Raw genomic sequence first — 17,682 nt, forward strand, 5'->3', positions numbered from 1 at the left:
CCAGCTGGCGCGGAAATTACATTTCCGGATGGCGCATGCGCGGGAGCGTTAGCGGCCGCTCACGGCATCCCCACGCATGCGCTGTGGAGGGAGTCTCTTCCGCCTCCGCCATGGTGGAGACCGTGGCGAAGGCGGAAGGGAAAGAGTGCCCCCACGGCACAGGCCCGCCCGCGGATCGGTGGGCCCCGATCGGGCCCAGATGGCCCCGCGCCCCCCCCAGGACCCCGGAGCCCGCCCGCGCCGCCTTGTCCCACCGGTAAGGTAGGTGGTTTAATCACCGCCAGCGGGACAGGCATTCTAGCAGCGGGACTTCGGGACAGAGAATCGCGGGGGGGGGGGGGGGGGGGGGGGCGCCAACCGGCGCGGCGCGATTCCCGCCCCCGCCGAATATCCGGTGCCGGAGAATTTGGCAACCGGCGAGGGCGGGATTCACGCCAGCCCCCGGCGATTCTCCGACCCAGCTGGGGGTTGGAGAATCTCGCCCCTGGTTCCAGACACGGAGTGATGCCAACAGCTGTCGTTCAATTCCCATACCGGCTGAGGTTATCCTTGAAGCCCTCAGGTTAAACACCACCAGTCAGCTCTCTCTCTCAAAGGAGAGCAGCCTCTGGTCCTCTGGGACTATGGTGACTTTCAACCCAGTGCTCCTTCTCGAGCTATTTGATGATAGGGGCATGGGTTATGACCGATGATTAACTGTGACTGTGAACCTCTCGGGACAGCTGGTTTCCAGTATTTATAGGGAGAGAGCAGTTCTAGCTGGGCCATTGACATGCCCAAGTGACCTGCTGAAATTAACTCCAGGGCTTATTTTACCTGATTGACATGCTGCCTCCATTGGGGAATGGCGAGGAGGGAAGGAAGAGGCACAGGGGCAGGGGTGAGGGAACAAGGGGAGATCACAGTCAAAGTTGTACAGTGTGGGGGTGAGATCTTGGGGGGAGATTGTGAGCCAAAGATTAGGGTTTGAGAAGTGTCAGTTGATCGTGGACAGACAAGCAATTAAGTATATTATAAAAGCAAAGTACTGTGGATGCTGGAAATCTGAAATAAAAATGCAAAATGCTGGATAAACTCAGCAGGTTTGGCCGCATCATTGGAGAGGGGAACAGAGTTAGCTTTTCGAGTCTTTATGACTCTTCTTTAGCCCTGAAGAACAGTCATGCAGACTCAAAATCTTGGGCGAGATTCCCCCCCCCCCCGCGATTCTCCGACCCGGATGGGCCGAAGTCCCGCAGCTAAAATGCCTGTCCCGCCGGCGTAGATTAAACCACCTACCTTACCGGCGGGACAAGGCGGCGCGGGCGGGCTCCGGGGTCCTGGGGGGGGAGCGCGGGGCGATCTGGCCCCGGGGGGTGCCCTCACGGTGGCCTGGCCAGCGATCGGGGCCCACCGATCCGCGGGCGGGCCTGTGCAGTGGGGGCACTCTTTTCCTTCCGCCTTCGCCACGGTCTCCACCATGGCGGAGGCGGAAGAGACTCCCTCCACTGCGCATACGCGGGAATGCCGTCAGCGGCCGCTAACGCTCCCGCGCATGCGCTGCCTGGAGATGTCATTTCCGCAGCAGCTGGCGGGGCACCAAAGGCCTTGTCCGCCAGCTGGCGGGGCGGAAATTCGTCCGGCGCGGGCCTAGCCCCTTAAGGATGGGGCTCGGCCCCCAAAGATGCGGAGCATTCCGCACCTTTGGGGCGGCGCGATGCCCGACTGATTTGCGCCGTTTTGGGCGCCAGTCGGCGGACATCGCGCCGGTACCGGAGAATTTTGCCCCTTACCTGTGTTTCTCCCTCCACAGATGCTGCTGGATCTGCTGAATTCATCCAGCATTTTCTCTTTCAATTTAAGCAATTAAGTTTGTTGGTGCAGGGAGGCTTCTCTCCAGCCTGAGGCAATGCTGCACCTACTTTATAGATTCAGCCTTTCGCACCTCCTTTTACCGGCTGGGTTTCCCCAGCCCTAAGAACCACAACCACAATGAGTTTTAAAATAAAATTTAAAATCTCTTTAAATGGAGGCATGCAGTTGAGAACCCGCCTCCTGCGGCCGTTCTCTTGCTCCTTTAAATCTAGAAGTGGGCAGTTTGGAGTCAGGTTTGACATTTCTACATATTTTATTTTCATCTGCACCCAATTCAATCAGATCTTGGGGGTTAATGTTCAAGCCTTAGGGCTGGGTTGGCCTGCTGCAGGCTGCCTGTTTTTGCAGTTGCCAGAGCAGCATGTCTCTACTACCTTCCTGTGACATTGAAGGGGCAGCCAAAGGCCTCGCATCTGTTGCTGTTATGTGGGTCAACAGCATCATGTATGCAAACTCCTCCAAGCTGTTGGCATGGGGCCTGGGTTGTCCACTGATCAGTGGGAGGGGTGATCATATGGTTTGTTGAATTCCTGGATGTCCTCTTAATTCACTGGAACTTCATTAGTGCCCATAGATACTCATATTGACGTTATGAGAGCCAAACATCTGTCAGGTGGAGCCATCTTGTGTTGGTTTACATTATATTAGTTTGACACAGGCATTCATTTCTTTTAAAATGGGAGTAATGTGTGTGTCTAGATGTTGGGTAAGGTACGCTTTGGCACTGTCTGTGGTGAACCTCTATGATTTAACATGCTGCACAGACTTTACATTCTATGCTCAAAGTTAAGGAACCACTGCCTTGGGGACACAGGGGACGGACAGTTTTTCAGCAGGCGAGTGCAGGAAAGCCAAGTGGTGTGCAGCCCATCACCTCCCCCACCCCAACCCCAGTTGCCTCACAATGCAATGGGTGAATGGGCTCTAAACTTAGTAGCCCGCCAACCATATTTAAATAAATCATTTAAGATCAATTGAGCTTGCTACTCAGCCAACTGACCAGGATAAAACATTGCCCACAGTATAACATGGTTGATTCGGGCAGGCAGCAGTGGGTACTGTGTTTAATTAGTTCTGGTTGAAAAAGGGCCAGAACTAAGAGGGGGGTGGGGTGGGCGGCATATAATGCCGGGGGCACTCTGTGGACATTGAGGACACCCCCGCAGGATGTTACACTCCCCTTCGTTCCTTGCCACCTGCCCTCCAAAACACAATCTTCCAGCCTCACCTCCCCCTGCCCCCACTTCCTGACCTCTCAAATCCCTCCACTCCCTAGAGCCCAGGACGTACTCCTCTCCAGCAGCCATCGCCCTTTGTATTGCTCCTCCTTGCAGTCCCAGCAGTCTCCAGTTATGGGTTCTGGTGCTGCAAAGACTGACCCAACTGCCTGCCAAACTGGAGGCAGGACTATCACCCACTTAGGGGCAGAAATCCCACTCACACCTAACTTGGCCCACTGGCAGCGAGTTATGGCAATGCGTTGGCTATCAGCCAACTTTTCATCTCGGGGGGGAGAGGATGATGCTTTCCACCTGCCCCAAATCTCCACCCACCCCGATAAAATCCAACCTCGGGTCTCGGCATAAGTCAAAAGGAGAAAATAAAGCAGGACATTTTTTTAAATGCCAGCAGGCCGAGAATGCAGAATCAACAGAGAGTTGTTCTTGTTTTAATTTGACCGGCTGCCTAATGTTGTTTTGAGGCTATTTTGGTACCTGACTTTTCAAAAGAGAACTGGACTACCATTCATATACATCTATAAGTTATTGTTTTGTGATCACAGCATCTGTACAGTGCAGCGGGTGGCCATTCAGCCCATCGAGTCTGCACTGGTTCTCCGAAAGAGCATTCTACCTAGTCCTGCTCCCCTGCCTCAACCCGATAACCTTACATATTCTTTATTTTAAGAGAGTAATCTAGTTCCCCTTTGAATACATTGATCGAACCTGCCTCCACCAACCTCTCAGGAAGTACGTCCCAGATTCCAACCTTCCACGGGGTGAAAACATTTTCCTCACATAACTCCTCTAGTAGAACATTTTGACATTGTGCCCCCTCTAGTTCGTGATGCTCTCTTGAGTGGGAACGGTTTCTCACTATTTACCCTGTCCATACCCGTCAGAATCTTGAATATCTCTATCAAGTGTCCTCTCAGGTTTCTTTTCTCCAAGGAAAATAGTCCCAATCTCTCTAATCTATCTGCACAGGTCCATTTGTTTATCCCTGGAATCATTCTTGTTTATCTCCTCTGTACTCTCTCCACTGCCTTCACGTCCTTCCTCAAGTATGGCACCCAAAACTAGATGCAGTACTCCAGATGAGCCCTAACATATTCAACTTGATTTCCTTACTGTTATGCTCAATTCCTCTATTAATAAAGCCTAGGATACCATGGGCGCGATTCTCCAATGCCGCGCCGTTTGGGAGAATCGCCTGGGGCGCCATTTTGTCCTGCGAGGCCGGTCCGACGCCCTCCCATGATGTACCCAAGCGGCGAGTTCGGCACTATCTAGTTCTGCGCGGCACAGTCCGGTGAATCGCCCGAGACACCCAAAATTGCGATTCTCCGCCACCCCCGCTATTCTCAGGCCCGGATGGGCCGAAGTCCCGACGGTGTGACTCCAGTTCACGCCGTCGCCGTTCACACCTGCTATTTAAAGTTGTCAGCCAGTCCTGCTGGCTGACGCTGAGCATGGAGGAGGTGAGCGGACTGTTCCGCAGCTCGTGGAGACCGGGTCGGCTTCCCCGAGAAGGCTGCGGCCAAGGGGGGGTGGGGGGTGGGGGGGGGGGGGGGGGGGGGGGTGAGGGAGCGGAGTGCAGGTGGGAGGGGTGTGAGGGAGAGTGTGCAGGTGGCAGTGGGGTGAGGGAGAGTGCAGGTGGGAGGGGGGTGAGGGAGAGTGTGCAGGTGGGAGGGGGGTGAGGGAGAGTGTGCAGGCGGGAGGGGGGTGAGGGAGCAGAGTGCAGGTGGGAAGGGGGTGAGGGAGCGGAGTGCAGGTGGGAAGGGGGTGAGGGAGTGGAGTGCAGGTGGGAGGGGGGTGAGGGAGCGGAGTGCAGGTGGGACGGGGGTGAGGGAGAGTGTGCAGGTGGGAGGGGGGGTGAGGGAGCAGAGTGCAGGTGGGAGGGGGTGAGGGAGAGTGTGCAGGTGGGAGGGGGATGACGGAGCGGAGTGCAGGTGGGGGGGGTGAGGGAGCGGAGTGCAGGTGGGAGGGGGGTGAGGGAGCGGAGTGCAGGTGGGAGGGGTGTGAGGACGAGTGTGCAGGTGGGAGGGGGTGAGGGAGCGGAGTGCAGGTGGGAGGGAGGTGACGGAGCAGAGTACAGGTGGGAGGGGGGTGAGGGAGAGTGTGCAGGTGGGTGGGGTGTGAGGGAGTGGAGTCCAGGTGGGAGGGGGGGCGAGGGAGCGGAGTGCAGGTGAGAGGGGGGTGAGGGAGAGTGTGCAGGTGGGAGGGGGGTGAGGGAGAGTGTGCAGGTGGGAGGGGTTTTAGGGAGCGGAGTGCAGGTGGGAGGGGTTTTAGGGAGCGGAGTGCAGGTGGGAGGGGGGTGAGGGAGAGTTTGCAGGCGGGAGGGGGGTGAGGGAGTAGAGTGCAGGTGGGAAGGGGGTGAGGGAGTGGAGTGCAGGTGGGAAGGGGGTGAGGGAGTTGAGTGCAGGTGGGAAGGGGGTGAGGGAGTGGAGTGCAGGTGGGAAGGGGGTGAGGGAGTTGAGTGCAGGTGGGAAGGGGGTGAGGGAGTTGAGTGCAGGTGGGAAGGGGGTGAGGGAGTGGAGTGCAGGTGGGAGGGGGGTGAGGGAGCAGAGTGCAGGTGGGAAGGGGGTGAGGGAGTGGAGTGCAGGTGGGAAGGGGGTGAGGGAGTGGAGTGCAGGTGGGAAGGGGGTGAGGGAGTTGAGTGCAGGTGGGAAGGGGGTGAGGGAGTGGAGTGCAGGTGGGACGGGGGTGAGGGAGAGTGTGCAGGTGGGAGGGGGCGTGAGGGAGCAGAGTGCAGGTGGGGGGGTGAGGGAGCGGAGTGCAGGTGGGAGGGGGGTGAGGGAGCGGAGTGCAGGTGGGAGGGGTGTGAGGACGAGTGTGCAGGTGGGAGGGGGTGAGGGAGCGGTGTGCAGGTGTGAGGGAGGTGAGGGAGCAGAGTACAGGTGGGAGGGGGGTGAGGGAGAGTGTGCAGGTGGGTGGGGTGTGAGGGAGTGGAGTCCAGGTGGGAGGGGGGGTGAGGGAGCGGAGTGCAGGTGGGAGGGGGGTGAGGGAGAGTGTGCAGGTGGGAGGGGAGTGAGGGAGAGTGTGCAGGTGGGAGGGGAGTGAGGGAGAGTGTGCAGGTGGGAGGGGGGTGAGGGAGAGTGTGCAGGTGGGAGGGGAGTGAGGGAGAGTGTGCAGGTGGGAGGGGAGTGAGGGAGAGTGTGCAGGTGGGAGGGGTGTGAGGACGAGTGTGCAGGTGGGAGGGGGTGAGGGAGCGGTGTGCAGGTGTGAGGGAGGTGAGGGAGCAGAGTACAGGTGGGAGGGGGGTGAGGGAGAGTGTGCAGGTGGGTGGGGTGTGAGGGAGTGGAGTCCAGGTGGGAGGGGGGGTGAGGGAGCGGAGTGCAGGTGGGAGGGGGGTGAGGGAGAGTGTGCAGGTGGGAGGGGAGTGAGGGAGAGTGTGCAGGTGGGAGGGGAGTGAGGGAGAGTGTGCAGGTGGGAGGGGGGTGAGGGAGAGTGTGCAGGTGGGAGGGGAGTGAGGGAGAGTGTGCAGGTGGGAGGGGAGTGAGGGAGAGTGTGCAGGTGGGAGGGGAGTGAGGGAGAGTGTGCAGGTGGGAGGGGGGTGAGGGAGAGTGTGCAGGTGGGAGGGGTGTGAGGGAGAGTGCAGGTGGGAGGGGGGTGAGGGAGAGTGTGCAGGCGGGAGGGGGTGAGGGAGAGTGTGCAGGTGGGAGGGGGGTGAGGGAGCGGAGTGCAGGTGGGAGGGGGGCGAGGAAGAGTGTGCAGGTGGTTTAATCTACGCCGGCGGGACAGGCATTTTAGCGGCGGGACTTCGGCCCATCCGGGCCGGAGAATCGAGCGGGGGGGCCCGCCAACCGGCGCGGCGCGATTTCCACATGTCATTCCACACGCCGCCGAATGTCCGGTGCCGGAGCCTTCGGCAACCGGCGGGGGCGGGATTCACGCCAGCCCCCGGCCATTCTCCGACCCGGCAGGGGGTCGGAGAATCTCGCCCCTGGTGTTAGACTGGCTGCGTATCTGCAGCGCGACCAGGCCACCGGGACACACAGGTATCCCATGCAACCCGGCTGGCGAGGTGTGGAAGAACCTCCGTGTAACATGTCGTTTCTCTGCCCCCCACCACCCTCCTGCAGGTCACCATGTATGCCAACCAGACAGCGATGTTCACTGCCGTGGTTGGAGCCGCAGCTCTGGAGTTTGCCATCCGGCAGCGTAGAGTCGGACGGCCCACAGTGGCTGCAGATGTAGCGGTTGCCGGTGCAGCAGAGGGGATGGCCGCGGAGTGGCCCGTCGTCGCCGCGCAGGCCGCAGGCGCTCAGGACCCGAATGTACAGGGGGATGCCGAGGGGAACATTGACCCCCTGACGGCGAGGAATGCAGAGGAAGTGCTTGGGGGGGGAGCAGGAGGAGGAGGAGCAGGAGGATCCACTGATGGTGGTGCCAGGGCGCCACAGGCGTCCAGCAAGGCCGAGGGTGCACCGTGACAGAATGTCGTTTGAGGCCCTAACGGACATCACATGCAGGAGGAGACTACGGTTCAGCTGGGAGACGGTCGCACATATATGCCAGCTCGTGGCGCACCTTGTACCACGTGGAATGGGAGGAGGACACGCGATACCAGTCTCCGTCAAGGTGATGGTGGCCCTACATCTTTATGCTACCGAATCCTTCCAGGCGCCGAGCGGGGACCTATCCGGGATATCTCAGGCATCGGTCCACAGGTGCATCAGGGCCGTCACCGACGCCCTGTACGCCATCGCGGACAGGTACATTCAATTCCCCGAGGACCGAGCACTGCAGGAAGCACGGGCACGTGGATTCGCCAAGGTGGCCGGGATACCGATGGTCCAGGGTGTCCATCGATGGTGTGCACGTCCCCATGCGCCTGCCTGCAGACAGCAGGGAAGTGTTCATGAGCAGAAAGGGCGCATACTCCATGAACATTCAGGTGGTGTGCGACCCCCACATGAAGATCATGCACGTGTGTGCAAAGTACCCCGGGGCAGTGTGCATGACGCCTACATTCTGGCACAGTCATTCATCCCCGCAATGTTCGATGGATGCCCCCCCTGGCTGAGGGGCTGGTTGCTGGGCGACAAGCGCTATCCGTTGAGGTCATGGCTGATGACGCCAATACGGAGGCCTCAGACCTCTGCGGAGGTCTATACAACGAGGCCCATGCAGCAACCAGGGGTGTTGTGGAGCTGTGCTTCGGGCTGCTGAAGATGCGATTCAGATGCGTGGACTGCTCCGGAGCGGCCCTGGAGTACCATCCCGACCGGGTCGGTCGCATGGTTGTGGTTGGCTGTGCGCTGCACAACATAGCCATGCAGTGTAGAGGGGAGATGCCCTGGTGGAGGAGTCGGAGGGAGGACCCGACGGCACCGACACTCACGCAAACGAGGGGGATGGGGAAGAGGAGGATGCGGAGGAGGAGGATGATGGCGCGCATCAGGGTGGGGGGAGGGGCGCAGGACACAGACACTGCTCGGGTGCTCGTTACGTCCAGGAGGCTGCGCGACGGCACCGCCGTGGACAGCAGGCACGCGACGCGTTGGTGGCCGCACAGTTCACGCACTGTGGGGGTGGGATTCGCTGAACACTGCCACTTGCACCGCCAGTCCTGCACACGGGCACCACACTGCACCCCCCCCCCCGCACTCCCGCATCGCGTACACGGCACCAATTCCACATCACCTTACCATTGCGGCACTACGGGATTGCACAACAGTGATGGTTGTGTAAGCGGGTGTGATCAGTGCCATGTTGAATGATGACAGCCCGCTCTGAGATGAGCTGTGTGCTCAGATTCGCCAGCCGAGGTCTGACTCATGGCTATAGCTGAACCATGAACTCGGGTGGTCAGAGCCTTCATGACGGATATTTCACCACATGACCGTGTGGGAGGCTGGCGTCGGTGTACCGAGGACAACGGTGTCCGATTATGGGAGGCAGGGGGGAAAGTGACAGCACAGCCGGCACCGACGCTGAACCACTCGTATACCACTACGCCACTCGGGCACCCTCACGAACCCCCTGGCACCGGACATAGCACACAGTGTCACAAGTCCAATTCAACAGTGAGTTTATTTGCGTGATTAACATAGATGCCCTACCCCCTACAACTAAACTGCCCTCCACCCGTGCCAACTTATTGTGTGCCTAACCTCCTGGCCTTACGGGCCCTACCATTACGTCTAGGTGTGTTCCCAGATGGTACAGCAGGAGTGGAGGCGGACTGCTGAGAATCACGCCCTTCGACATGGCTCCCCGTCAGCACGCGTTTCCTGTGGCGGCCCGGCTTCGATGGGCCAGGCTGCTCGGCGGGCGTGCTGGATGGCGTTGTGCCACCCTGACCTGCCCGCTGCCCATCAGATGCGCCAGGAACGGAACGGGGGAAGGCCAAGTGTACCGGGACGTCCCTTGCTGGAGCTACCGGGACGGTCCCAGAACCTCCTCCTCCCTCGGGGAGCCCGGTGGCCCCCGGGCCTCACTGTGGGACGGAGATGCGATCGGAGACATGCCCCGTTGCACCACCGACACCTGGTGCTGCCAGTCCTGGAGGTCTGCAGCGGGATCGACCACGGTCCGAATGTTCGCAGAGAAAGAGCCCAGGGAGTGCGACATTCCTGCCAGGGACTGTGCTATCTCTACCTGTGATGCGCAATCAATTACACTCAAGACGAAGGGATTCATAACTGAAGGCTTTAATCGGCTAGAACTCTTTCCCAGCAGCTTCGATACAGAAAGTGAAGGCTGCTGGGATGGCACTGTTTCTTATACCCTGCCTGTCAGGGCGGTGCTACGTACAACAGCCAATGGTAGACTCCTGGGTCTGACCAATGGTCATCAGCCTCTTGGGTGCTGCAATACCTGGTACTACCACAACCTGTGAGTGCGCGACGCCATCCATCACGTGCGGCAGGCGGTCAATGCTCTCCGCGACTGACTGCTGGGACTGTGCCATCGCCTGCTGGGACTGGGCCATGGCATGGTGAGACTCAGCCAGGGCCCCGAGAGCGGCGGCAATATTGTGTTGGCTCTGGCGCATGGCTACCTGTGAGAGGGCAGCCCTCTCCTGGGCCATGGATGACGTGTGTACATTAAGCTCAATGCCTTACAGAACCTGACCAATGGCCGATACCGTTTCACCCATTGCCTCCACCGCGGATGCCACCTGTGTGGTGTCGGCCTGGGTGGCTGCTATGAGCGGCACCACTCCCTGCTCCTGAACGCGGATGGACTCCTCCAACTGCGTGTGCAGGTCCTGGAAGATGGCCTTCATCCCGTTATTCAGTCCCTCGGTGTCTTCATGCATCGGTTGTCCGGGTGGGTCAAGTACATCCAGGAACCCGGGAACCTTCTGGGTGGCAGCTGTTTGCTGGGCCTGGGCTGCCCTCCGACCGTCCAGCCCCTGGGCTGCTCCAAACTCCACCTGCTGTACCGGCTCGGCTGTGGGGTGCGCACCAGACCGTGACCCGGGAGCCTCATCACTTATATGCCCAACCGAGGTGAGTGTCTCTGCGAAGATGGATGGTGTGGGAGACAGCATTGCCGCAAGCTCGAGGTCATCATCCGTTAGGAAGTCTTGTGTGTTCTCCTCCCCCTCATGGCCCGGCGCAAGCTCCATGCCGGCCATGTCGTGTTGACCTCCAGGTGAATCCACGGAGTGTGTGGCCGTGATGTGCGCTTCTTCATCAATGTCCGCCCTGTGCCCCTCAGTATTGTCTCTCTCGGTGGTGTGAGCGTCCCGGTCCTGCATCCCATACTGAGAGGATGGCCCTCCTGGCCGACCGACTGCCAACCTCTGGCGTGCGTCCCTGGGTGCGCTTGTCATTGGCGATGTTCCGCTGTCTCTTGGCCGAGACGTCCCTGGGCGTCCGGCAGCTGGCCCCTTGGGAACATAAAGATTCGGGGTTCGTTAGGCCCGGTGGCCCGGGTGTATGGTGGTGGTGGATGCACAGTGTGAGGGGGGGAGGGGAGCGAGGGTGCAATGGCATGAGTGTGAGGAGGGGGGAATCGAGGCTGCAGTGGGCAATGTGTGAGGGAAACGATGACGGTTGGGGGGGGTGAGGACACGCAGGGTTCGCTCACTTGCTTCTGCTCCTCCGACCTGGCATGTCGTGACCTCCCGGGTGGCGGATCCCCCAGCGAGGTCCAGGGCCCTCTGCTCGTGGAAATTTAGCGGCACCCACTCCGGTTCTCATACGCTCACGCTGGTTGTGAGCTGTCTTGTCCTGAGGGCGGGGGGGCTGGATGAAGCATCACAATTAGGCGGGTATCATCAGGGCGTGCAGATATAAACTACATTTATGCTAGTTCAGGAGACAGCACGCCATGGCATCGCTCCAGGGGGGTCCCAGAGCTCATGTGGGTCGAGTAAATCGTTGTGCACCCTGACCCCCCACCACCCCCCCGATGCCCCAACCCCCCTTGATCCCCCACCACACCCCCTGATGCCCCACCCCCCCTGATCCCCCAATCCCCCCTGACCCCCCCACCCCACTTTCTCCCCTCGTGCTGGGGGGGTGGGGGGGGGCGGCGGCCTGGGGGCACCCACATGGCACTTACCCTCCAGCCCGAGTGAGGTCGTGCAGTTTCTTTCGACACTGCTCCCCGGCCCGGGGGGTCTGCCCCACAGCACTCACAGCGGTGCCAACCTCACGCCAACTGCGCCTCACTGCGCTGGATGGCTGGCGATGCCCACGTCTTGGGCAGAGGGTGTCCCGTCTGTGCTCCACCTCATCCAGCAGGGTGTCCAGGTCCGTGTCCCGGAACCTCGGTGCGGCTCGTCGGGGCTCAGCCATCTCTTCTTCTTTCTTCTCCTCCGGGTCCTTCTGTGCACGGATCGTGCCATTTATGACGCAGTGCTGCGTCATTCGGGCGTCACGCGGTGGCGATACGGCATTTCAACACGCACCCCCCCCCGAGTTTCCCGTGGTCCCGATCCTAGCCCATTTTCGGGCCCTGAATCGGTCGAGATCGGGGCAGTTTCGCGCCGTCGTGAACCTCGCCGTCGTCCACGACGGCATGGGCACTTCGTCGCGGGAGCGGAGAATCGCGCCCGATATCCTTAATTAACTATTTAACAACATTGCACTTATCAACCTTCTCTGTCACCACCTCAGAAAACTCCAGTAAATTAGATAAACATGATTTTCCCTTCATGATGACCCCATTCTGCCTTTCTTTAATTATCCTGTACTTGTCTCCTGTACCTGTCGAAATGACTACTGATTTTTGTCCCATAAGTTTCCTGGCACCTGTTTTTGAACAAGAGTTTAACATTTATGATTCTCCACTCTTCTGGCACCACCACTATATCTAAGGAAGGCTGTACGATTATCACTGGTGCCTCTGCAACTTCCACTCTCATTTCCCTCAGTACCCTGGGATGCATCTCATCTGGTCCTGGAACCTTATCAATTTTAAGTAAAGATAGCTTCCACCTCAATTGTAAATCTTCTGGTCTACCAGTTAACTCCTCTCTCAGCCCGGCATGGGTAGCTTCTTCCTTTGCAAAGACAGATTCCAAGTACATCTGCTATTTCTCCTGCCTCCCTGACCTACTCGGTCCTACTCTTTCTATCGCCACCCTTTTTTATTATTTGTATGTTTATCGACAACCTGGGGATTTCCTTTTATGTCAGCTGCCAGTTTCTTTTCATGCTCTCTTCTTGCATTTCTTGTTTTTTCACTTGATGCCAAGCATCTCTTGTTATCAAAAATAAAAAGTTGCAATTTTAGGAAAAATAAAATTGAATTGATGTAGTTCTTGAGTGTATCTTTTAAGGTTTTCCATTAGCCTTTTTACAGAAATGATTTTGGAATATGTTTAATACTTGGTTTGAGTCGTGCAGTTTTACTGAAAGGAGTATGCAAAGTCTGGGACTAGGGGGCATAGTCTAAAAATGAAAATGAAAATCACTTATTGTCACAAGTAGGCTTCAAATGAAGTTACTGTGAAAAGCCCCTAGTCGCCACATTCCGGCGCCTGTTTGAACCGTGCTGCTGGCCTGCCTTGGTCTGCTTTCAAAGCCAGCGATTTAGCCCTGTGCTAAACCAGCCCCTATTGGAACCAGGCCTTACAGGAGAGAAATTCAGAAACACTTCTAAACACAAAGATGGCTTTGACGCTTTCTTCCACAAACAGCAATTAATGCTCGATCAATTGTTAATAGAAAACCGAGATTTTCCGTTATCCAAAGGTATTAAGGGATTTTGAGACAAAGGCAAGTATATGGAGCTAGATCTCAGATCAGCCATGATCTCACTGAATGTCCCTGCCGCTGTGAAACACGCCCTGGGGGCACGGAAAAACCCACCCTAAGTCTTTTACCATGAATTTGAGACAACTTCCCTCCCATTCCACTCGGTGGAGTGCCTCATTATTCGGACCAGGGAATCAAAAGCAGCAATAGAGACGTAGGCAATCAGTGAGCTCCAGCAAAAAGCAGAGTTAAGGAAAATAGTTAAGTCAATTACACAGAGACAAGTCAAACCGATTAAGTGAAATTAATCAAATCAAAATTGCAGCTCGGCAATTCTAAATCTGGTCAGGTGATTATGTAGTCCACTTTTTATAAGAGTTGCAAATGTGGAAACATATGAAGAGATATAGATATCTGGTTCCAATCACAAGGGGGTGCTATTGTTACATTTGGATTACACGATCATGAAGTTGAGTATTGAGAAGTTTGAACTTACTTTGGCATATGCCATGTGGGAAGCAGGAGTGACAGACATGGTAAACAAAATAATTTGTAACAATGGACATTTGGCCTTATTGAGGGGGCATGGGGAGAGGTGGAGGAGGAAGAAAATAAGCTCAAAAGTTCACATAATTTTTGGCACATGGTATTTTCATTTTGTTTTCTCACAATATTTGGCAAATGTTTTGGCAAACCATTGTCAATCAAATATTATCCAAACAAATATTCTAAAATAAGCTCTTTCCAAAAAAACAAAAGTTCTAATGTCAAGATTAAAATAACCTGTGTTTAATTTATAGCTGCGAGAGTATCTTCATTTCCAAAAGTTTTTATAAGGTCCGGGATTTTCTGTTCCTGCCGCTTGTCAATGAGATTTCCCATTGAAGCCATCCCGTGTAGCCAAGAAACCTGCAGGCGGGGTGCACTGGTAGCGGGAACAGAGAATCCCAACGGCTGGAAAATTCCGGCCAAGATGCCCAATATAGTTGTACAAGGGAAAGCAAAATGATATCAAATATTTTGAGCATTATGCAGTCTACTTCCACTTCCATTACTCTCCCTGCCTCAGTTCATCTGCGACTGAAACCCATATCCGTGTCCTTGTTACCTTTAGACTTGACTATTCTAACACATGCATGTAAACCTATGTAAACATGAGGCCAACCAAAACTCTGCTGCCTGTGTCTTAACTGGCACAAGATATGTGCACCTATCACTCCTGTATTTGCTAACCTACATTGGCTTCTGGTTAAGCATTACCTCCATTTTGAAATTGTCACCCTTTGTTTCAAATCCCTCCAAGGCCACACCTTTTCCTAGTTCCTATAACTCCAGGCCCACAAACCTCCATCTCGGGCCTGTTGCGTATCCAAGGCACTGAGTTCTGGAATTCCCTCTCAGAACCTCTCCGCCACTCTACCTCTCTTTTCTTCTTTAATCTGCTGCTTAAAACTACCTCTTTGACTAAGCTTTTGGGTGTCTGCCTTAATATCGCCCCATGTGACTGGGTGACATAGTTTGATTGATAATACTCTTGTAAAATAGTTTAGAATCTTTTACTGAGTTTGATATATGTATATTAACCCACAAGGTGATAATGTGTGCAGCACAGAAATAGACATTCGCACCAACTGGTGCCAGCAACAAATTCCTTTTCCCGCCTTTGCTTGTGTGAGTAGCTAACCTTAACCCTTGCTTTCTGCTTGCTGTATTATAGCCAGCTTGCTTTTCATTCTGCTTTTTATTTCCTGACTCCACATGGTCTGTTTGTAGTCATTAATCCACTGTCATTGTACCTTGTCAAAGACCTTGTCAAAGTACATAATCAAATATGTTACATCTACCACTTCATTACTCTTGTGTACTCTTTATTGAATTATTTGAAGAATGAACAAAAAATTGGTCAAACATGACCTTTGAACTTATTTATTACATTTTTGGTTTCTGATGTTTTTCTGTCACTTCTTCCGGTAAAGCTTCCACTGGTTTTACGCTATATCGACTATTGTTCCCAGGTATTCTAGTTTTCTTTTTAAGCACAGGAATAGCACTAGTGGTTTGCCTGTCCTCTGGCATCATCTCCATTTCTAATGAATTTTATTGAACAAAAATCAGGCATTTGCTCAAAGGTATCATTTTGTAAGAGTTGCTATTGTTGAAATTGTCATTTTAGTATGTCATCAATTTTACTCAGATGCTTTCTTTCTCATTGTGATCCCTAGGTTATCTCCAAGAAGCTTACTTATGGACAAAACAAGTCCTCGCTATTCTGGAGAAATCGATGGTCCTACTAAAAGATATTAAGGATGGCTCCTTGTATGAAGGCGTGGCTTATGGCAGTTACACCACCAGATCCCTATTCCAGTATATGTTTCTTGTACAAAAGCACTTCAATATCAGTCACTTTGATAACCCCTGGATCAAGCAGCATTTTGCTTTCTACTATAGGACTGTTCTACCGGGTAGGGACTTGACATTTAAAAAAAATGTTATTCCATCTGTTTTTTTAAACACTATGAGCTGTACTTTAAGCTCTATAAAACATTATGTTTCACACAGGTGGCAAGGTGATACATAAAATGTCTATCCAAATGCATTTTGTATAAGTATTCATTTGGTGTTCATGATTGCCCTAATGATAAAGTCACAATCCCAGTTGTGCTACTGAAAGGATATTTCACAGGACATGAGGTGAAACAGCTGGTTTACCACAGTGGGCTAAATAGCTGGCTTGTAATACAGAACAAGGCAGTAGCGCGGGTACAATTCCCGTACTGGCCTCCCCGAACAGGCGCCAGAATGTGGGGACTAGGGGCTTTTCACAGTAACTTCATTGAAGCCGACTTGTGACAGTAAGCTATTATTATTATTACAACAGAAAAGGAAATGGTGAGATGGTTGGAAATTGTGTGCTCAAAGACAAGTTTTTTCCTTTAACCAGACCATTGCTTCTTACAAAAGCGTTCTCCATTCAAAGGAAGGGATCATTGGAGTCAATGATATTTGCCGAAAGGAATATGTGGGTTGGGCAAAATACTGCAGCAAAACAAAAATCCGCGGTTTTATCCAAATGCGTACAAACTTGTGCAAATCTTAATTATGGATTTAAACTTGGTAACAACAAATTGAATTCATATAGCACTTTAACGCAATAAAATGTCAGAAGGCTCTTCACAGATTCATTGTAAAACAAATTTTTTTTTTAATATATAAATTTAGAGTACCCAATTATTTTGTTTTCCAATTAAGGGGCAATTTAGCGTGGCCAGTCTATCTAACCTGCGGTAGGGTTGTGGGGGTGAAACCCACGCAGACATGGGGAGAATGTACAAACTCCACACGGACAGTGACCCAGGGCCAGGATTCGAACCCGGGTCCTCAGCGCTGCAGTCCCAGTGCTAACCACTGCGCCACATGCCACCCAGTAAAACAAAATATGACGCCGTGGAATAATTTAACCTCCCTTTTAAATGTGCATACGGTCACATAAATGCCACCTGGGACATGGAGTTTTAGGGTTTTCGGATGATAAGATTGTTTTTTTTTGTTCATTTGCTTTATTTGAATCCTTAGATTGTTGCAACTCATTATTATTTTTAAAAAATTCCTATTTGAAAATACGTAGGGCGGGATTTAACTAAATAAGAACAAAGTCCCATAACGAGCACGTTTAGCCGCATGTTTCCTGGCACAGCATGGCATCCCAACCTCTGGAGCCCCGAAGCAATTCTGCCCCCAAGCCCCAAAGCATTATTGGATTGTCCCGGCTCCTCCAAAACCCCAAAGTTCTTCACCATAAGGACTGGCCTGACCTCACCCCACTATCCTGGATAAAGTCCCAAACAATGCCTCACAAAAGCTCTCCAGCTTCTCGCAACCCCAGAACATGTGGTCATGATTCGCCAGACCCCGTACATACCTCTCACACCCATCGGTCACCCCCTGGAAGAACCCACTCATCCTCGCATAGGTTATGTGCACCACCTTGAACTGCATCAAGCTTATCCTCGCGCAGGAGGAGATTGAGTTCATCGCCTCATGCCAGAGTCCCCATCCTATTTCCCTCCCCAACTCTTCCTCCGACTTAGGGCAGCACGGCGTTGCAGTGGTTAGCACTGCTGCCTTATGGCGTTGAGGTCCCAGGTTCGATCCCGGCTCTGGGCCACTGTCCGTGTGGAGTTTGCACATTCTCCCCATGTTTGCGTGGGTTTCGCCCCCACAACCCAAAAGATGTGCAGGGTAGGTGGATTGGCCGCGCTAAATTGCCCCTTAATTGGAAAACATGAATTGGGTATTCGAAATTTATTTGAAAAAACTCTTCCTCCAACTTACGCTTTATCCTCACCTCCTGGGCGTATATGTAACCAATCCTACCCTCCCCCAAGTCATCAGGGAGCATCAGTTGTGCAACAGCGTGTACTCCGGTTACTCCCAGGTTTAGGTCA

The 17,682-nt window shown here is 54.2% G+C and overlaps 1 protein-coding gene across 2 annotated transcripts in view; it reads left to right on the top strand.

The window, feature by feature from the left end:
- Positions 1-17,682, top strand: part of dse (dermatan sulfate epimerase) — a 137,535-nt gene that overhangs the window by 99,447 nt on the left and 20,406 nt on the right. For both annotated transcript variants that reach the window (XM_072499432.1, XM_072499433.1), the window contains one exon: positions 15,460-15,699. In XM_072499432.1, the coding sequence (XP_072355533.1) occupies positions 15,460-15,699 (240 nt within the window). The remainder of the gene's footprint in view (positions 1-15,459; positions 15,700-17,682) is intronic.

Source organism: Scyliorhinus torazame, chromosome 4 (genome assembly GCF_047496885.1).
Source record: "Scyliorhinus torazame isolate Kashiwa2021f chromosome 4, sScyTor2.1, whole genome shotgun sequence".
In the NCBI taxonomy this organism is placed as follows: Eukaryota; Metazoa; Chordata; class Chondrichthyes; order Carcharhiniformes; family Scyliorhinidae; genus Scyliorhinus; species Scyliorhinus torazame.